Here is a 22,987-nt window from a genome sequence, read left to right as displayed (position 1 = left end):
CATCTCATAATTTTGGACTGCAGTTATATCTGATCAAATGTGCATTATTATTCTTTAGCTTGGGTTAAACAAATTAATTTTACTTGGCTGGAACAGCAGCTACGCTAATTATGTCTCTATTTGTTTCTCTGTTTTGCCTAGGATTGTAACTAGGATTTACTCCAGTCTGGATCCAGAACACCTGAGAAGAGATGATGCCAACCCCTCAGAGGACCTCAGATGACGCTAACCCAGAGACAACATACAGAACTACCACATTTTGCTATAAGTTTGATTGCATAATTGCTGTTAATAGTGTTAATCGTCTGTTTGTTTACGTCTTTTTATTGATTTTTCTGAACATTTCTGCCATATGCACATGAACTGACAGTCACCACTGATAAGCTACTACTAAATATTGTAGAAACTTAATTTTCTGTAAAGTTGCTTTGTAATGATTTGTATCGTAAAAAGCGCTATACAAATAAACTTGAATTGAATTGAATTGAATCCATTTTGATTTTAAATCCAAACGTTGTTTCTGAAGATCCTTTTTGAGCATTGTGATTATCTTTTTATGCAGTACAGTAATACAATCTTTCATAGACATGTTTAAACGCAACAAATACAAGCAAGAGTATGTGTGTTAGATGTGCGCGCTTTAAGTGTGCATGAGCGCACCGTCTCTAGGAGATCGTGCAAGTGCTGAATGGTTTAAACACGGGCAAGAATTAAAAAGGATCTGCCTAGATATCCTGATCTACCGAGAGACCAATGGAAATGCTTTATTCCTCTATTCATCAATTTAACATGCATATACACACACTGTATATCAAAAGGAAGGCAAGGTTTCTTCCACTGGTTTCCATAGATACCATCTTTTCGCTACATGTGCTGCATGCATGAACATACTGAACAAGAGAGATGGGATGAACTGACTGGTGTGAAACTGCAGGTAGAAAGATAGATTGTCTGAAAGCAGCACCAAGACAAACAGGCCAAGAGACACACTGTGTTTTTATAGTTATTTGTATTCAGCAAAATTCAACATGCTTGCAGCGCATTTTTCTGTTGAAATGTTACAGCAGAATGAATATGGATGGAGAAATTGTGCTCTCAGGGAAGATGTTGTGTATGCAGAGCACATCCGAGTTCATGTCCTAAGGCTCAAGCACATACATAACAAGAAACAATGTCAAGTTAAGTGTTAGGTCTTGATCTTATTATGTATCGAATGCAGTGGTGTGTGATGAAACATGGTGAAATCATAGGTCATAGGGAAAAAATGAGCAAAGCATAAAGGAGAATTTGTAACCCCATGTTGTCCTCAAAACACAACATGCAGGTTCATAGTCAAGAATCAAGATGGCTGTAAATGGTGGCAGAATACAAATGACGGTAAGTACAAAGACTTAATCTGAGTTTACCTGAGTTCTGCTACTGGACATGCTGTGTTCTGGACCATCACTTGATGGCAGGGAGGAGGAGTAGATGGATGAGGAGTCACCCTCCTTCTTGGAATCCACAGGACTTTTTGGTCGAGCAGGCAACCCCACTACAGAAAGACAATAAGTGTTTTAATTTTGGCATATTTCTGGTCCATGAACTTACCACTGAATACACATACACAAGGAACTATGTCCTGTAACAAAGGCTCCACTAGATTTTTAAAATACTTTTTGAAAAAAATTATATATACCATTAATTAAGTTAAAGGCATTCATTTGTGGTATTAAAATATTTTAAATGTACTCTTTGTATTTATGGTATCATATGGGTAAAAACCTTTTTTTTTGTTTTTTAAATGCGGCCTTGATTTGAAAAACATTTTAAAATCTTAATTTTGGATGGTAATGTACTCTTGTGTAACTCAAAAATATAATAGAATTAAAAAAAAAATTACATACCACACGACATTTTACAACCTAAACTTTCAAATCATCAGATATTTTTACTGACCTCGACACAGTCATAAGGGTCTACAGAACATAGTTTCCTGTTACATTTTTCTGCATATTCCCACTCTTTGGTCCCAACACAGAATTTTAAAGCCAAATGATTTTCAAATAATAATGCAATCATAAAAATTAAAGCAGCTTTGTTAAAAAAAAAATTATATCACTCTGACAGTTTTGACCTCATGCCCCAAATAAATTTGAATTCATAAATGAAATACATGCTCTTCATAGTTATGAATTAGGGCTACACGATATTATCTAATTGCGAAATTTCAAAAGTTCAAGTTGTTTGTAAGGCTACACAATTTGGAAAAACATTTGTGATGATTATTTTTATTGGGATTAGAGGTCGACAGAATTATTGGTTTTGCCGATTAATTGCTGTTGATTGCTGGAACAGTCGGTTATCGGCAAAAATACATGCCGATAGTTTTCCGCGTTTCGTCCCTTAATTGCTGGAGACGGCTGATAGTTTCCAGGGGTGGGTCCATTGCTGGAGCGGCTGAGAAGGCTCTGTTTTCATTATACAGTGCGAGAGCGGCCTCTAGTGGTTGAAATCACTGACAGCACGTGCTGTTTGTTTAGACACGTGACGCTGCACGCTAAACAGAGCGAGACACTTAAAGGGTTAGTTCAGCCAAAAATGACTCACCCTCATGTCGTTCCAAACCCGTAAGACCTCCGTTCATCTTCGGAACACAGTTTAAGATATTTTAGATTTAGTCCGAGAGCTTTCTGTCCCTCCATTGAAAATGTATGTACGGTATACTGTCCACGTCCAGAAAGGTAATAAAAACATCTTCAAACTAGTCCATGTGACATCAGAGGGTCCGTTAGAATTTATTGAAGCATCGAAAATACATTTTGCTCCAAAAATAACGACTTTATTCATCATTTTTTTCTCTTCCGGGTCTGTTGTGAGCGCGTTCACAACACTGCAGTGACGCCGCTGACGTACGACACTGCTGACGTGTTTTCTTTTTGTTATTGTGCGCACCAGAGAACACGTCAGCAGCGTCGTACGTCAACAGTCACAGCAGTCGCATTCACAACAGACCCGGAAGAGAAGAAAATTATGAATAAAGTCGTAATTTTTGTTACTTTTGGAGCAAAAATGTATTTTCGATGCTTCAGTAAATTCTAACGGACCCTCTGATGTCACATGGACTACTTTGATGATGTTTTTATTACCTTTCTGGACGTGGACAGTATACCGTACATACATTCTCAATGGAGGGACAAAAAGTTCTCAGACTAAATCTAAAATATCTTAAACTGTGGTCCCGAAGATGAACGGAGGTCTTACGGGTTTGGAACGACATGAGGGTGAGTCATTAATGACATAATTTTCATTTTTGGCTGAACTAACCCTTTAAGACAGAAAATCCTGCCGCGCCTCAGAGTGCCATTCACACAGTTTTCCATTAAATTACATTATATTCATTAATGTACATAATGAATTGTATATTGAGATTTTCCATCGAAACCTTTGTCTTTCTGTGGCTCCAATAAAGTCTGTATGCTTCATTTATAGAGCTATAACATAGATCGCTCTTTCCGTTTGCTCCATTTTTTAAACACTGAACTTCAAATTATCTTTGCATCATTGTTCATTCTTTTAGTCAGCTTGTGTCCGTTTGGTGAATAAATAAACTGTTTTAGACCGCTGCTCGAGTTGAACGCGACGCGTCCGGATGTGTGTGATACCGGTGAGTTCTCCTAGACTCAGCTGCTCTTTCATTTTGATTAGACAATCATTAAGTGTTCAATAATAGAAGCAGTTAAAGTGTGAGAGTAAACATTGTGCTGGTATAATTGTAGGGCCCTATGTATTCCGCGATGCAGAAAACGCGGACGGAATCCATTCATAAAAACGAAATTCACAGTTTAGCGTGCATGACGCTCGCGGTGATTTCAGCGTCTGCTGTCTCACTAAATGAGGACGAAAACACATGAACAACATCTCCAGAACTGCTCTAAGAGTCACTTCATGAGCATCTGACCGTTTGATTTGAGCAAAAGCATCATATCACATGCACAGAATTATAAAGGTATTCTTTTATTTTGCAACCCGTCAAAATAAAAGTCCGGTTTTGAAGTCTATTGTTCAGTAGAATGTACATAGCCTACTACTACTATTAAAATAAAACAAGCATTATTTTTTAAGGAGTAATCACACAATATTTCTTCCATGTTTTAACTTTAATAGTTAATCCCCTTTGTTTGCCAAAAAAAGTTTGCTTAATTTTAAGTAATTAAAAGACAAATAAAATTAATGTTTCATGCCTTGATTTGATAACAATAAAAATGTAAATACTAATTTTTTAGGGGAAAAATCATTAGGCTTCTTTTAGAAAAAATAAATAAATTAAGTTGTTTTATGCGTTCAAATAATTAGACATGCTAAAACAGAATTTGGTAGCAATAAAAAAAAATATGATGAGAAATAAAACATTTCATAGGGCCCTAATCATGTAATTTTTGTTAAACTTTTATTAAACTGATTTGAAAATGTATAAGTTTCATGATTTTATTTAATTAGACTTACTTTATGATTAATAAACTTTAATTTAACTATTAAAAAGGAGTGGAGTAAAATTTAAATGGAAAAGACAGAATCCAGAAAAAATTAAAATAATTATTATGGAAATAAATAAAATGGAATTTAGGAAAAAATTAAACAGATTTCATAGGGCCCTATTAGAGTGTGGTAATTTCAACATTTACTATTACTGTTATTATTATTATTACTACTACTATTTTTTTTTGTAAATAAAGCACTATTTTAGTTTTTTTTTTTTTTTTTTTGTATCCATTTTAAAAACTATCGGTTAATTAATCGGTATCGGCCAGTGTGGTCCAACCTAGCTATCGGTATCGGCAAAATCCAATATCGGTTGACCTCTAATTAGGATGATTATAATTAGTAAAAAAATAAATGAACAAAATAAGAAATATTAGTATTGTAATACTGTACCGTAAAAAACAAATAATAGGAAAACAATATAATTTTACTTTACAGTACAACTATAAAAATTACAATATTCACATTTTCTTTTACATCTTTTACATATTTTCTTTTCAAGCCATATTGTGATTTCAGCTGATTAATCATGCACCCCGGTATAAATAAAATTTTAAGTTATTTTTGAGCCCACTAAAGTGAAAAACACACAATCTTAAAGAAAAAAAAAAAAAAAAAAAAAATACAATATATATATATATATACATATATTATATATATATATATATATATATATATATATATACATATACATATAATAAAAAAAAGGGACACACCTTTGTCAAAGATTAACTGCAACTGTCGTGTTTTGCGCTTCTTGTCACAGAACTCCCTTTCAAAGTCGCCACGGCCTGAGGTGTATTGGTCCCATGCAATGTCCGGGAGCTGGACTACTCTCTGGGGGCGAGGCAGACCCATCTCCATCTGTGATGAAAGCAGATGATCAAAAACATACTTAAAACAGAATGCAGGACAAAGTAATAGGCATTTCAGACAACAGCAATGGACGTGCCAGAGGAACCTTCTGTACCTGTTTCTGTAGCTGGTCCACAAAGGTGATGGGGTCAGACAGGGCTTCCTTCTGATGCCGTGCCAGTGTCTCCAGGTCCAGGATGGCTTGGGTTCGCTGGGCCTCCAGTACACTGATGGTCTGGAGCAACCTCTGATAACTAATGTGGAGGACAGAGGAGAGGGAAGGGCAGAGATGCTTGGTACATTATGAACATCTGATGCTATGCATTTAACCATCAAATTTTCAGCAGTTATTTAATATTTAATTTTAGTACAGCACAACCACACACTTTACTAAAGATAGCCCCTGTAAACGTTCCTATATAAATATATGGTAACACTTTATTTAAGGTCCAATTCTCACTATTAATTAGCTACTTATTAACATGCATATTACTAGCATATTGGCTGTTTATTAGTACTTCTAGGCAGATATTAATGCCTTACTCTGTATGAGCTTGTTGTAGATCCCTTAACCCGACCTAATAACTATTATTGAGCAGCAAATTAGGAGTTTATTGAGGGAAAACTCTTAGTTAATAGTGAATATGTGTTCCCTATTCTAAAATGTACCAAATATATTCTACAAATAGAAAGTTTGCGAAAGGGTGGGAGGGTGTGATAGTTGGACTAATATTTAATCATTTAAAGGGGTGGTTCAGTGTTTTTTTTTTTTTCTAGGCTTGATTGTGTTTATGGGGTGCAGTCTAACATGTGTTAACGCTTCATTTAAAAAAAAAAAAAAAAAAAAAAAACATAAATTTTCACATAATTAACCTTTATTCCACACCGATCTGTCTCTTCTCCTATTAACACGCTGATAATTTCCTTCTTTTATGAAGCCCCCCCTCAGAAATAGGCGATGGGCTCTGATTGGTTAGCTAGCCCAGTGTGTTGTGATTAGCTAAACTGCCTCTAGCATGTCTAAACGTCATTAATATCTCTTATCAGTTTGAGTTTGAGAAGCAGATGATATTATTGAAGAGGATCGTGCAGAACCTGTGCAAGCACGGCTTTTAATGGTAGGCCTATGTTTTTTTTGTTTGTTGTTGTCTCATACTTTAGGATTCGCTGTTATTTATAAATGCTACTGCATTATTATGTTAGCTTTTAGTATATGGTTTTATCCTGATTAAAGCTTTAATAAAGTACGGCAACTGCACGCGTGTCCATGTTCAATGCTTCTCATAGCTATGTGAAAAGTGTATTTTGTAACAGTTCATTGCTGGAGCTGAACTGAATGAGAGAGAGAGAGAGAGAGAGAGAGAGAGAGAGAGATGCAGAGCAGGGAGACGTGTGGAACATTATAAAGAACAGCTGCTTTAGAACACTGATTTTGAATCCATTAGAATCCTTAGAAGACAGAATAGCGATTAATATACTGTATGAATCGATTTTTACGTGCACCTCTAGTTTTCTCTTCCTCTTATCTAAAGCAGCACACCATGGCCTCAACCCCTTTTCCCGAGGGCGGGGTTTATCTGGGTTTGTGATGTCAAAAACCCGGGAAGTAACTTGATGTAGTCCCTACCAGACGTTTTTGTAGGCATTAAACTGCCAGCATTTTAAAAGACGATATCTCTGTTTGCACTGAACTTTCAGCTTCATTACTGTGCAGATAATGTTTATGATCAAACAGCAACATTACACACTAAGGGTGCTTTCACACTAGCACTTTTGGTGCGCACCCGGGTTCGATTGACGTCAGAGTTCGGTTCGTTTGGATGATGTGAACGCTGTCTTCCTAACTCTGATGCGCACCCGCGAACCTTTCCAGAGTCCACTTAAAAAGGGTGATCAGGGGTACGGTTTATGTGAACTCCGGTACGGATCGCTGCTGAAGTGAACGCAATTGTACAAAATCGCATAAGTGAACTGCTATTAATGACGTATTATTCAATAAAAATCTGTGTTTGTGTGTGTGTTTCACTCACTTTCCTGAGGAGCGTGACTGACGCGCTGGAAGCAGAGAGCTGTATATCTCATTTCTGTTCGCCTTCAGTGTTCTTCAGATCATTTGCAGTATATTACTTAGACAGACGTAAGTGCCGTTATATACCGAAGCTTTGTAAACAAAACGAATGGTTCAAAAACATAAATATATAAAAGAGAAGGTGGCAATGTTATGCATTTGCCACCTTCTCCTGCGCCGTCGTTACTAAGCAACGGGGTAAACAGCTGCTGGCTTGATGAAGCAAACGAACTGCGGTTCGGACCCAAATAACATAATATGAACGCATTCCAGCGGGGGCAGGGGGAGGGGGAGCAATCGAACTTGGGTTCAGACCAGGCAAGCGAACCAAGTGTGAAAGCACCCTAACCAACATTAAAAATAGTGAAATCGCAATGAACCACCCCTTTAACACTTTTAGGGAAAGATGTTAAAAGTTCAAATACTGATGTTCCACCACAGGGAGGTAAAATGCTATTTTATGATATATTGTAATTGTTGGATATAAAAATCACGGTAACACTATTTTACAGTACCTTTGTTACACATCACATGTACTTACTGTAGTAATAACAGAAAATTATGCATAATTACATGCAATAACCCTAAACCTAACTCTAAACTTAACTCTAACCATACAGTAAGTACATGTTGTTAATTAAATAATTTTATGGGATACAGAAGCTCACATTTGAAACAGCTTTTCTAGATTCATCTTGTTAGCTACGAAGATATGACGTTGGCTGAGCTCTACAGAGCTTTGACCTTTTCCCTGATCCACAAATAGAGTCAATGACGTTGGATCCACAAGAGCTTTGAACATCAGAAAATAAACCACAAATAGAGTCAAAGATAAAAAAAAAAAAAAAAGAGGAGTCAAAGAGGGGGAAAAGCGAATTAGACAAAGATGCTCTTCTAAGCGGGAGATTCGGCTTACCGCTTAGAAGTAATCTTATTCAGAAGCTCAACAGACCTCGTATAATCAATCTAGCCTAACATGGCATAAATGAAAACCAACTGATGACAGCAAGCATCCAATCTCAACAAGAATTCATTTAGAGGACTTGCTCCATTTGATTTGTTTTACTTGAGGGCAACTGACTAGTTTTTCTTCAATTTCCTTGCCATTTAATAACTTAGACAGCAGAGGAGCTGTTAACAGCCTCTCGATTTAGATGCACAATGAAGATAGGCATGTAGCACTGCAGGCTGGGGAAAGCAGCCAATCAGCCCAAAACGGACATATGGCTGGCAATGCACTGCCACCTATGGGTCAACCATCTGAAAAGCAGACTAGAGCATAGAGTAGATAACAGACAAAACAAAATAAAAAAAAAATAAAAAAAAAAAACCTTCCAGTAATATGGCCTTTAGGAGCCAAAAGTCTTTAAATAGAATGCCTGAAATTTAACCACAAATTTTTATGCGTCTCTCAATGCACACACATTCTGGCCATGTTCGAATGCGTAATACTGTTTAAAAAACATTTTCAGTTTCAGTTTTCCAAAGTGCATCCAAAATTTTGGATTTCAGTTTCAGCCCAGAATTTTCATTTAGGTGCATCCCTAATATTAATCCTTTCTTTTGTTCACTGTGGAACTGCTTTACTGATATATACTGCAAAGTAAATAAATTAAAATTAACGTTGCTATGTAAATTAAGAGAATGTTGAACTAAACTTAAAAGGGCATGACAAATCATGACATAAGGCTGACAGAAAACAACAACGTACCGATGCATTATCCCTCATGAACAAATCTAACGGGTGATGTTTGCATACATCCATACCAGTGTACCACCACAGCATACTTCATTAACAGACATGACGTCTGATGTTGGTATGCAAATTTAGTCTCAAATACAGCAATTTCATTGGCTGCTGTGCATGCTGTCACATTAATGGGAACAAAGTGCAAGTTGACACGGTCAAATTTCATGCGTTCCGTTTAAAGACATTTGGTTCTGTCTGCCTTCCATATTAGTGTCGCTTTTTATGGGCAATCATCACTATAATGTCATATCAACAAACTTCTAACCACAAACCTCCACATTAATGTAGACCTCAAATCTGAGGCTTGCTGTTGAATACTAATCGAAATGATCTGAGGATCATTCAGAAGATCACTACATAACGACCGTCAAGAATGTGCTACCAGCAATGCTTTCAAAAAGACCCTCAACACTAGCATCACTCCAGTGACTACAATCCCCTGGCACTGTGGTGACCAGTTTTGCACAGAAAAGCACCCCTTGTTTGCTTCTTCTAAGAAAATAATCTGCATTAATATATCTATAATTCAAATCAAGCATACAATAAATCCAAAAGAAAATGCAGGAGAAATACTGTCCCAGATAAGAAATGAGAACGATTTAATATAACAACAAAAGATAAATAATTCAGACAGGCCTCATAAACTGATGTGACTGCAGTCTCTTTTCATTTCTATTGACCAACGAGCTAATCCAGTTGGCTGCTCCTGATCCCTGCACTCACACTGTGAGATGGGCACACGCTGAATGAGCGCGACCCAGGACAACCTGTCCACCAGCAGCAGGCCTTCCCTCGCTTATTACCTACCACCATCCTGGAGACTACAGCAACTGTTGCTCTGCAAGCACTGTTGACTATTACACTGCAGAGAACAAGGATGCAGAGTTAAGCAGAAAAACACTTAGATGTTTATCTAGGACAACCTCTTCAAATTACAAAGCACAGACACTATGAAAGCTAAAAAGACAAAACAAGACTCTAAGCAAGAGCAGGGGAGAGAGATCAAAATCTGAAATGCTGGGTTTTGACAACCAAATAAGTTAAAGCAATGCAGTTTCCTACTACTTTTAAAGCAAACCCATATAATTTGATTTATTTATTATTAAATTGTTTTTACAGAACATTTATAGTTAATAATATTCTACTGGTTTTATACCTTCAGTCATTTTGAATTACCTTATTTTAATGCATTTTCCTAATATAATTTCTGAACATATAATATGTATAAGACATGTTTGTACCTGATGTAACTGTAGTTTATACATCTTTTTGCAAAGACATTTAGGCCTTACAAGTGATTTGTTTAACATCTACATTGTTGACAACTTCATGTGTGGTGCACTTGGAATATAATTTTAATTTTTTAGTAGACAGTTATTAAAAAAAATAAATTACTTGAATCATGTTATAGTTACATTTTTAAGTTGACTTGTTAAAAATCGAGAATTGGTCAAACGTTCTGAAAAAAAAAAAAAAAAAATTGAGATTTTATTTTTTTTTGCCACATCGCCCAGCCCTACTGTCAACCAATTAAAAAAAAAAAAATATCACACATTTTTCACATTAATATATTTATATTGTCATAATTGTCATAATATATTAATATTGTCATAATTTAACATTGAACCTCCAAATTAATGTAGAAACAACATAAAGATGGTATATTTTAAATGTGTTTAATGGCATCTTTTTACGTAGTAGCCTTTTATTAATGAAAGCCAATATCACTGATACCAATACTGCTAATGATGTCTCTATTAAATGCATTTTCTCCCCAAATTTAGCTATTAATTATAGACATTCAACATTACAGTATAATGGAAAGCTATTATTCTTCACATTTAATAGGGTCTAAAATATATAACTTTTACTTTAAGTGAACTTAAACTTGAACAAAAACAGACTGCAGCAGGTTTCACTTTAAAAGCTGCACTGTCACTTTAAATCCTGATGCACATGACGCGGATCTGACATTTTCTCCCAAATCTTTACGGCCATTTAGGACTTTATTACTCATTTCAGACTGTGTTTACGAAGTCACTCACCAAAACCGCACATTTTGACATAATCGAATGTAACGATTAAATGCGAGCCGGTTGAAAACTGATGCAAATATGTGACGATTCAAAACGGTTGAGATGCTAAATAAATCGCAATTCAATTAGGGGTAGGAGTTTATATGAAAGCATCTCTGAGGGGAATTGACTGTCTTTAGAAAAGTTTAGATTGTATTTTCTTTTCATCTTACCTCTGTATAATGCATATTAAAGTTCATAAGTGCAGCGCTGCTTTGTTTACAGTGGAAAAGCACCACCTGCTTGCAGAGAGTGAATCTGCGTCTCATTCAGCTCTTCTGCTGTTTCTGTTTTTATGCAGATATTTTTTTTTTGATAGATGATATATAGTTTCACAAAATTGAAGTCAAATCATTCTGGTTTTGCTTCAAATTTTGAAATTTTATAATCAAATTTAGATTAAAAACTGCTCATGTTGCATGTATGCAGCATCTTTGTTTGGATCATGATTAAAATGCAGTGGCTGCCTGCTTCTAATTTTAAATAATTTGTCTTAAATCTCATTTTGTAAAAACAAAAAAAAAATTGAGAATCTAATCGAATAGTGAAATCAAAATCGTGAATTGAATCAAATGGAATCATGAGTTGAGTGAATCGTTACATCCCTACCCTGTACTAGGGCTTTCTTGGATATTTGTTATTGGCAAAAGTAAAAAATAAATAAATAAATAAATAAACAAAAATAATTAATTCCCACCAGCTAAAGATGCATTATATCCTGTTTTTTTTAGATGTGGCTCGGGTCTACTCAGGGGTGCCCAATCCTGTTCCTGGAGATCCACCGTCCTGCAATGTTCAGCTCCAATCCTGATCAAAAACAACTGAACCAGCTAAGTAATATCTTAGCAGCACTTGATAATTACAGACAGGTGTATTGGAGCAGGGCTGAGACTGAAGTCTGCAGGTAAGTAGATCTCCAGGAACAGGATTGGGCAACTCCTGAAGTAGTTCAATGCTTTCAAAGGTTTAATACTTTGGGTTTGGGGTTTGTTCAAACTAACCCTCAATATGAGGAACAGTAACAGTAGTGTTTGCCATAGCAAACACATCAAATTAATAAATACAAAAGGGTACATTAATAAACAAAAAAGGGGTTAAAGGACAATGCATATCTTGGTTTACCAGAACTGATGACTTCAGACACGACAGCATAAACCTGAACATACTCTTTGTTGTGTTTGAGAGCCAAGTGATCAGACTCAAAATAGTAGACATCCTCCTCTTCCTCCTCATCTTCCTCAGCCTGTGCGGCCAGCAGCTCTTTGGTGGATCGCGACACTCTACTATCTGACACACCAACCTCTCCACTGACCCCTGCTTTCTCTGAGAGTTCATTGTCTGCCTCGCTAGAAAGCCCCAGTGCATCATGGGGAAGGTCTTTATGGCTGGTGTCTTCAGAGGAAAGAGAAACCGATGTGGACTCCTCCTTCAGCGAACCATTGTCTATGTGCGGGGAACTGGGTTTGGGGGAGCTGGCTTTGAGCCCACTACCAAAGGCAGCACGGCGCGGTGAAGTCCTCAGGGTGTATCGGTGTTCTTGAGGCTCTGTGAAGGAGGGGGGCTCTGCAGGGAGCTGGGAGGCAGTCAGCACCGCTGTTTCTCCTGAGATATTCAAGCAGTTGTCAGAAGGGTCCTGCGGCTCAGCCTGAAAGCCGCCGTTGGTGCTCTCCTCTCTTGCGAGCTCATCCTGAGCCAGGCCAGCATCCCCTACGACGTCCACCTCTACCTCCATCTCGGGTTCCCGGGATAACACGACCTCTGCAGCTTCCTCGGGGGTGCAGTTCCTCTCACAGTTAATCTGAGGGCTGTCAGACTCATTGGCTTGCTTGCGATGAGGGGAACTACAAGGCACAATAGGGTTGGGGGATGAGGGTGCAGCCTGGCTGCCGTTTAACAGTGAAGGACTGTTGTTAAGCGTGGCAAGGGAGGCACAGAGCTCTGGGGGTAAGGCTGCAACTTCTGAGTCCTCCTTATGGAGGTCAGTGAGGCCATTGGTGGCCTTGACATTCTCGCCGGCCTGCGGCGGAGGGGCGATCTCCTCCACTGGGCCGTCCTCTTTCTGCTCGGTCTCTTTGTCGAGGCTGAGCGGAGGGTCCGAGGACAAATTCGATTTGGCACCCTCGTCATTTTCCTTCGGTGCAGCACAATCAGGGCTCTCCGGTTTGAGAGAAGGTTCCTCCTCTACCCCCTGCGATTCACCTGAGCGAGGGCAGCGTTTGGCCTTCTTCAGGGCGGGGGAGGCTTCCAGCCCACCCCCGGCACTAGGACGCTCGCAGCTGTCCGATTTGTCTGACTCGTCCTTCTCGGAGCTTGGCAAGCCTCGCTTTCCGTAGACTGGCAAGGGCTCACCCTCCGCCTTGCTCTCGGCTACCTTTCCGACCTGCTGGTGCTGCTGACAGTCCTGCTTCTTCTTGGGCGAGCGGGCTCTGGGCACAGGAGGCAGAGAGCTCTCTTCTGGCTGGGCAATGCTGCGGTTCCTGAGGGTTCGACCACAAAAGTTCTCATCCAATCCATTTATCCCCACTGATGATCTTGTGACGCGCGAAGAGCGGGACGCGGCCATACTATGGTGGGTGCCTACTGTCTCCTCATCGTGGTGCTCTCTCCTCAGCAGCAGAATGTGTGCACCTGAGGGACATGACAAGAGAAAAATTACATATCATTGAGATTTTTCTCTGTGTTTTTTTGTTTGATTAACATTCATGACATAGAAAGCCTCCAGAACATTACACTGCTGTGAACCAATATACTGTTACACATCCATTTTCTTTCTCACTTGTTTACCTTCACCTAAACCATAATCAACTGTTACAAGGAATTGCAGAGACATGTATTTGCATAATTTTGCGTGTGTGTCATTAATAGACGCGGAAGTGAATGGAATTCGGTGTTAATCTGCGTAGCTCTCACCGTGTCTACACTGGACGCGAGCGGTGTGGCGCAACGTAACAAAATACTAGTCAGTGATGCTGTCTACACTGGATGCGGCGCGACACGACAAATCCCTGACAGTAAACTGCTGCCGTGTTTAATTTATGACAAACTGACACAAAGTTCAAATGATTTGCAACGGTCGCATTTCGCATACAGTGTAGACAGACTTTAGCTCTTGCGTCTCGGGGCGTGTCACATCCGGTGTAGACACGGTGTCTGTGTGTTCAAAGAAAACAATCAGTATGAATATAACGATCAGTGTACTAAACATCGTACATCCCACAATGTGACTATTGCGGATGCGCACATCGCGATATCGCTGCTGAAACGATATATCGTGCAGCCCTAATTCCTACAGTGTACAATTTCAAAAAATGCCAACATTAAGACTTTTTCAGCAAAAAATGCTAGAAAAATAGCTAGAATTCAAACCACTATAAATTCAAACATTTATGCTGGACACAGTAACATACAGTGATGTGTTTATTATTTTTAACTCATTCTATCCAACGCTTCTGGAACCATCACAAATCATTCTTGCTATTTCTGTAAAACCTTGTATTTGTTAGCCAGCTAGACAACTTCATCTGTGTGTCATATTTAAAAAACACAAGAAGATGATTTATCACAAAGATAAACACATGGTGGGCCAAAGAGCCAAATATGGAAAAATTAAGTAAAAGAAACATTTTAGCTGAAGAAGTGACAAACTGTTTGCTGGATGTTCCTGCACAGTGGATCAATGAGAAAAGAATAATGTGTGTGTCAAGAATGAGAGTGCATTCATGGAATAGGCCTATATGGAATATTTTATAAAAAATTTCAATAATTTACTTCAAGACAGTAGAGCCAGCCAAGGTCTCGGATCTTTCCTTCAAAGCAAATCTGTTAGATTTTTTTGCTCGCTTAAAAAGCCTTATAGTACAACCCTCCTTAAAAAAACTGCACAATTGGAGATAACATTAATGTCCATAGCACAAGCATGAGTTTATTACTTAGAGGTATGTGCATTAGTAATAGTGATGACACAAACATCACTAACAAGATTCCCACAATAAATCTTTAATGTGCAAAATTTCAGAGGATCTTTATCTTTATTTAGTTCTTCTCTCTTGCTCTCATGGTATTTGGGTCTGGTAAAAAGGATTTAAACATACACCACTGTAGAAATAACAACCTACGGGCAGGCTATGATCTACTGTTATCTAATATTCGATAAATACGTTTGATATTCAGACATTATCTGAGAGTTTCCCACAAGCTATCAATCTACTTATCACACATGTGCTCACTAGGCTTTCACTGGTGCATTTCTAAAAGTTGCTAAAGCTGCAGATGTGAAGGGGGATTTAAGCCGTTTCTTATCTGCGCTATACAAGAGCTTTTCAACAACAGCCACTACACCACAGACACAACAGACAATCTTGGAAAACCGATCATGGGTGTCTCTAATGAAGCAGTTAGTGCTCCGCAGAATCCTGTGGGCAGGGTCCAAAATGAACATTATACAAACCACCAAAAATGTAAGTTGGCCCACCAATAGATTTCATTTCATTATCAAAACAGTCCGTTGATTTCAGCACATCCATGTCCATGCAGCCTTGTGCAAGTTATTTTAATGCTTAGAAGAAAAAAAAAAAAGGTTGACGCACCAAACAGCCATCCACACTCATTGTTAATGGAGTACACTTTGAAAGGCCTGACCACTCAACTGTTCAAGATGCAGCAGAATGCAAAAATTTAGGTATACCTGGGTCCTCAGTGTCAAATCAGATTTAAATCAAATGGCCAACTAAGAAAAAACTGAAATGTTTTCCACACAGGAAAATTTCCAATCAAAAGGTTTTTTTTTCTTTCTTTCCACAAACTCAAAGTGAAACACAAAATATTCCTAGAAATATTCCAAACCACCAAACCTCATATTTAACACATTTTTGTGAAGGCAATAATCAGTTACTTTTATATGCTGCTGTCTGTGACAAAATTACCTGCAATGTTTGTCACAATATCCTTTTATTAGTTAAAATATAGGCTACCCTTTTATTAATTCTCAATATTAAATATAACATTTACTTTAGGCTTTTATTCACATATAAACAATGAACAAAGCACACAGAACACATCAAAGATGGTAAACTGAAGTTCACAGTCCTTATGAGGATCAAGCAAGCACATCTGAGCTTCTGTTTAACATTTGATGTTCATGTATGTGTGTTGAACAATGTTTATATGTGAATAATTGTGAAAATTATTTCCTTCATATGAAAAAACCATGTCACTTCACAAGACGACAACTCTATTCAGATTAATTACTGTTACAATGTCTCATTATCCATGTGTTGAACGAAATTCTTATGGATTTGGAATGACATGAGTGTGAGTGCTAACAGAATTTTCATTTTGGGGTTAAGTATGCCTTTAAATATTTAGAACGTCACATTATTAATTAAAAAAAATAATAATAATCTAGCCCTAAATAACAACATTTAATGGTACATATTCTCCAGCTATGGAATAATTCACAATGTGGCAAAAAGCTAATTTTAGACGCCGAGTATGACAAATGAAGCAGTCAGCCCAAAGACCAGTGCTTACAGAACATGATATATTGATATGGGAATGGTGAAATGGGCAAAATCTGCAAGGCAGCAGCAAAAATGCACCACATTTCAGCTGCCTCACGGGAGACTGAAAGAAGCACTGGGCTGGTACTGTCGTCCACATTACTCAATAATTAGTGTGGTACTAAAGTCAAACAGAAGCTTGAAGTGAGACAAATTAGATTACACCATATCTAATTCCTCAATTGCCTCCATTCTGCTAAGGCTGTGCAAGAGGATACATCTAGGACATATGCAGTAGGGGGAAAAAAAAAGTATAATTTTAGGTTTTATTACAGCCAGAACACTTCCATAAAGCCTGTCCTTGAAGTTTTTATGAAACCATGGCCCTAGATATTTCACTAAAGAAGACCACACCACATTCTCCATTCCACACAATCACTGCCATGTACCATTAGTGTGATCTGAATGTCGAGAGGATTTTTTACTGCTGATATTAGTTTTGCTTGAGAAATGAGAGGCACCTGAGGACAGTCTTACACGCATCCCTTATTCACACTCCACTGAAGCCTCCTGGTGAGTGTCTAATGTGATTTGACCATGCATATAAAAAAACGAGACAGAAAACAGACAGAAGGCGTGGTGTCAGGCCAGAATACTAAAAGCACTAAAATGGTTAGAAAACATAATTTTCCGTTACTACCCATGTCTGTTTAACTACTAGATTCTATTTTCCTCTCTCTAGAAATACTATAAAAAGACCTGTTTTTCCATACAGCAAATCCAGACCTGTGGTCTGAGCTGGAACAAACACTTACAGGCTGATAGACCTAGTTCAAATGTAAAGGAAATCACTGTCTTCTTTTCCCTGTTCTCTCGTTTATTGCAATTTACTGATCAAAAAAAAAAAAAAAAGTGACTTTTGTAGTCATCATGATCGTAAAATGAGCTCTTGCTAATGGAGGAGTCACTGTCATCACACACGCTACAACCGTTCTGACATGAGTCATTTGTGCATAATAAGGTTATCTGGAAACTCAAATATGAGTAAGTGAAGGTTAGGTTGCTTGTCTTGATATATGGAGTAAAACCTTAAATAACAGCGCACAATGGCTGATGTAACATGCTGAAGGCAATTCATGTCATGAACATCAGAGAATTCACTAGGACCAACTTTACTAAAGCAGTGGTTCTCAAGCAGGGGCCTTAGAGGGCCACAGGATGACTTAAAATTGTTTAATTATATTGAAAAAAATAAATATTACTACATACAGAACCACCAAATTTTGCTATAAGTTTGATTGCATCAGATAATAATTGCTGTTAATAGCATCCATAATCTGTTTGATTACATCTTTAATTGATTTTTCCATACATTTCTGCCATATGTACATTAACTGATAAGATACTACTAAATAAATATTGTAGAAACTTAATTTTCTGTAAAGTTGCTTTGCATCGATTTGTATCGTGAAAAGCGCAAAACAAATAAACTGAACATTAAAATGCTAAAAACACAAAAAATAAAATCAAGATAAATTTAAAATAAATTAATGTTCATTTTTCCTCTCTATTCTTTTAATTAAACAACATACCAAATTAGAATATCGAATCTTCTGGTATCAGAAAAATAATTGTTTAATTATTTTTAATATATGGACACTCATTTGGAAAAGCAAACTTTTCTAACTCAAACTTTCAAATATTTTTTATTATTTTTTATTTTAAAGCTTAGTCACTGTGACACTGAAGTCACATGATCATGGTGTAGTGTAGTTGTTGTATTTATCCTGTATTATTCTTACTGGGTTTTTGTTAAAGAAACAATGGTGATGTTAACTTCTTTGTTGGACTACAAAAATACATTACTACAGCACTCTATATCAGAATCAGCTTTATTGCCAAGTGTGAATTTGTCTTAGTGACAGAGCTTCCAGTGCGGGGGGCGGGTGTACTGTGTTGGACCATGGGGATTGAAAACCACTCTATTAAAGACAGTTCAACAACATTTCAGATGTACATGCATATTCAAGGCCTGTGAATTTTGTCACACCGGTTCTGATGGCAACAGTTTCAAATATAATTTTTCATGTCATTCTTGACCAATCAGTACGTTTAAATATGTGGAGACACAAATTACATTTAGTAGCTGCTGCAGCTGAAAAACAACGTACAATATAGCAACTGAGCTATATGGCCCTTTTTTAAGTACAATTCTGCATGCACAGAAGAAAGTCATGCGTGTTTGGAACATGAAGAGGACTAAATTATTCATTTAGTCCCTTTAAATAGCATTATCAACCAAAACATATCAATCTTTTTAGAATAAAATCAGCAAATAAATGAACTTTTGAACTCTAAAGCTTAAAATAATGAATTTCAAATGGAGATCTCAATTTTGACCTTGTTTAACAGAACCATAATCTTTGGATTTACAGCCTACTTTAGTTAACACTAAACATACAATTAGAAGAATCACTCAGACCCCAGCAGCCCATCTGTGCAACGGCTCTTATTGTTCCTATGACAGCCAATGGAGACGCTTCATGTCATCTGGCATTGTCCACAGACAAAACTGGACAGTTGAAAGCTGAAAGAGTAATTCCCACATTATGTACCCATCCTCATATTGTTCCAAACCAGTGTGCTCTTCATCTTTTCGAGGGGGTAAAAAAAAGCATCAACAAAGCAGTCTATATGAATTGTGCTCTATATTCCAAGTCTTCCCTACTTGGAATGAAATTTAAGTCTGGATCCAATGGCTGGTCTCTTTTGTTTACAGCACATCAATGACGTCAATGCTGGCACAGCACATAAATGCACCAATTTTGAAAGTGAACATGAAGGTAAATAAGATTTAAGCTAAGGTCTTTAGTGAATGACAGCCTAAATAATGACAAGCTTTTAATTTCAGAATTAACTATTGCTTTAATATTATTATAAGCCTGCAGATGGACATTAGCTATGCCCTACAGTTACTCAGAAAGACATGATGCCTCAACCAGGAGGAAATGTACAATAAACTATAGATGGAAACACAATGCAATTCAATTTACAAATAATTCATTTTTAGGGCGGCAACAACTTATTAATAAAAATGATAACCGATCTTTGTTTTTTGTCTATTTTTATTAATCAACTCTGTGCTATGCAAAGAAAACATCTGCCAGTCAAGTCACTTCACAGCAGTGAATAACAAAAACGAAGAACATGGACTAAACCTGTTGCGGGAAAAGTGCACAACTTAGGTTGTTCTAAATGTCAGATATAAATAAGTTATATGAAGTGTTTCAACAAAAGTATATAAAGTAGCTTGTCCTATCAGGCGATGTATGTGCTGTTTAATGGGCAATGCGCATGGTTGTATTGTCATTGCCCTCAAACTGCAAATTGTTTTGAGAACAACATCTGACTGGATGTGAAAAATTGTGAAGCATTAGAATGAAATGTATAATTAAAATTGTTGTTTTGGGATTTTTTTTTCATCCAATTAATCGAAGAAACCATGGAAAGGGTGGATTATAAACGGCAGATTTTGTCCTACATCACAGTTTGTGTAAGAAACCCCGGAACAGACACTTCTACCTCATTCACTGGCAGGTGCCAACAGGAGCTCATCCCAGAATAGTGGATCACCGCCAGCTGCCCTCAAACTCGCGCAGACTGTTCTTACAGACCTGAAATATGACGTTGCTATTCTGCTCGTGCCTTGCGCCGCACGAGTTACGAATTAAAAACTTCCTGAATAATCGTAGAACTCGCGCGCGTGGCGAAGAACTTTAAATTGACACGTGCGCGCCAATGGACTATCAGAAAACACTCCAGCCCAGTCCGAATGACAACGCGGAGGAAAGCACTTGCCCTCTGCGTGTTCTCTAAATTGCTCTTCGCAATGGTTTCAGTGAACCCGGTTTGGCTCCGTGCTTGAAAAATGATAAAACCTCACTAAAAACCTGTTCTCAGAATGTGATGTTTCCCTCTGAAACGGGTTCGTTTTCATAAATGACACACTAACAAACAAACAAACAAACGGTGTCTTAAGCACTATTATTAACTCGCCGTTATTTATCTAGCACAGTCGACAGAAGTAACATTTTCTCCTTCAATTGCGTTTAACGGGCCTCTCCGGCTACACCGCATCCGCGGTTCGGCATGACGTGCAGCCCCCGCTGCCTCCCAAACACCCGTGTGCAAGTTTCTCCAGCTCCGGAGACTTCTGAGCGGAGCTCAACTTCTGAAATAGCATCTAATGCAACACGTCTGCTTCATGCATTTCATAAAATGTTTAAATATACATATACTTTTAAGACACAACTAACCGTTGAACTGAACAAAACAAATGTGTCTGCAGGGTTTTATTAGTTCACCTGCTAACTGCTGCATTCACAGGATACGCAATCGCACTCATTTTGCGCTACAATTAATAAAACATTTATCTCGTAAATGGCCACGCAACAACGAGAAACAAACAATTCGGTTTCTTTATTCCACAACTCAGTTACTAATTAGCATTTTGGCTAAGAGCGCTAATAAAGATGATAGACTGACTTTAGCATGCTAATGCTAACGAATTTGGCGCACCCTGTTTTACGCACATTCATAACACTTGTTAACGAACGGGAAAAAAATTTGTTTCCTTGTGTCAAATAAACGCGAGCAAGTGAGTAACGTAAATGCCTTTTGAAGATAAAAGGGCCTAAATGTGGAAGCTAACAGGCTAGCGTGTAACTGCAGAGGAGCGGGGGCAGCGTGAACATACTCTACTGATCAGCCGCAACAACTTTGCCCATCAAATCCGCTCGAACCGCTACAATCGGAGCGGTTCCTGTATCAGAGTCTGCTGTAACTTCGAGATAAAGTGGGGGAATTAGACTTGAGTGACGGATAATTCTATGTAAAAGGGGTTATGAAGCTACAGAATTACACTTACCTCACTTCCGCAAATCGTTTGCTGCACATTCGGCAGCCGCCATGTTTTTTTTTCTCCCTCGGTGCTGCTGTGAATGTGAATCCCACAATCCCGCTCACTGCGATACTGTACAGGACAGCAGCCGCGGCCCACAGGCTCGCTCTTTTCATAATGACAGGCTCTTACGAGCTCTGCTGTCAGCCCTGATCCGACCGACCATTTCAGCCTGATGATGAGCAGCATATTGTACTGAAGAATGCACTATTGTGTCCTATTGATCTGTCTACGAATGGAAATAACTGCTAGATTGCACCACTGCTATTTAGGGCTCAGTAAACTACTTTAATTTTATTTCAAGTTGAAGTCGATGAATTAAATTCACAGTCAAAAGAATGAAATATAGAAACAGTGATGACACTATCTTACATGTCAAGCCTTTTCCCCAGGGAGTGCTTATAATAAGTTATTTTTAAATTATATACAAGGTGCATCTCAATGAATTAGAATGTCATAGAAAAGTTCATTTATTTCAATAATTCAACTCAAATTGTGAAACTCGTGTATTAAATAAATTCAATGCACACAGACTGAAGTAGTTTAAGTCTTTGGTTCTTTTTAATTGTGATGATTTTGGCTCACATTTAACAAAAACCCATCTCAACTCTCATTCAATTATCTCAACAAATTATATCGTGACATGCCAATCAGATAATCAACTCAAAACACCTGCAAAGGTTTCCTGAGCCTTTAAAATGGTCTCTCAGTTTGGTTCACTAGGCTACACAATCATGGGGAAGACTGCTGATCTGACAGTTGTCCAGAAGACAATCATTGACACCCTTCACAAGGAGGGAAAGCCACAAACATTCATTGCCAAAGAAGCTGGCTGTTCACAGAGTGCTGTATCCAAGCATGTTAACGGAAAGTTGAGTGGAAGGAAAAAGGTGTGGAAGAAAAGATGCACAAGCAACCGAGAGAACCGCAGCCTTATGAGGATTGTCAAGCAAAATCGATTCAAGAATTTGAGTGAACTTCACAAGGAATGGACTGAGGTTGGGGTCAAGGCATCAAGAGCCACCACACACACATACATGTCAAGGAATTTGGCTACAGTTGTCGTATTCCTCTTGTTAAGCCACTCCTGAACCACAGGCAATGTCAGAGGCGTCTTACCTGGGCTAAGGAGAAGAAGAACTGGACTGTTGCCCAGTGGTCCAAAGTCCTCTTTTCAGATGAGAGCAAGTTTTGTATTTCATTTGGAAACCAAGGTTCTAGAGTCTAGAGGAAGGGTGGAGAAGCTCATAGCACAAGTTA

At 38.0% G+C, this 22,987-nt stretch overlaps 1 protein-coding gene across 3 annotated transcripts in view; it reads right to left on the bottom strand.

Annotated features, from left to right (window-relative positions):
- The window catches only part of LOC109053399 (ZZ-type zinc finger-containing protein 3-like), a 44,658-nt gene extending 22,745 nt beyond the window's left edge, over nt 1-21,913 (bottom strand). Inside the window, exons 1-5 of one of the 3 annotated variants that reach the window (XM_042770869.1) lie at nt 21,695-21,913; nt 12,436-13,897; nt 5,492-5,630; nt 5,238-5,385; nt 1,407-1,534 (exon numbers count right to left, since the gene is read on the bottom strand). In XM_042770869.1, the coding sequence (XP_042626803.1) occupies nt 1,407-1,534; nt 5,238-5,385; nt 5,492-5,630; nt 12,436-13,832 (1,812 nt within the window). In that variant the 5' untranslated portion in view covers nt 13,833-13,897; nt 21,695-21,913. Of the gene's footprint in view, nt 1-1,406; nt 1,535-5,237; nt 5,386-5,491; nt 5,631-12,435; nt 13,898-20,349; nt 20,689-21,694 lie in introns of those variants that run through there. The other 2 variants (XM_042770857.1, XM_042770866.1) reach the window with 2 other exon arrangements.
- Between the last annotated feature and the right edge of the window lie 1,074 nt (nt 21,914-22,987).

Source organism: Cyprinus carpio, chromosome A2 (genome assembly GCF_018340385.1).
Source record: "Cyprinus carpio isolate SPL01 chromosome A2, ASM1834038v1, whole genome shotgun sequence".
NCBI classification, from domain to species: domain Eukaryota; kingdom Metazoa; phylum Chordata; class Actinopteri; order Cypriniformes; family Cyprinidae; genus Cyprinus; species Cyprinus carpio.
This window is presented reverse-complemented; position numbering and strand designations above follow the sequence as displayed.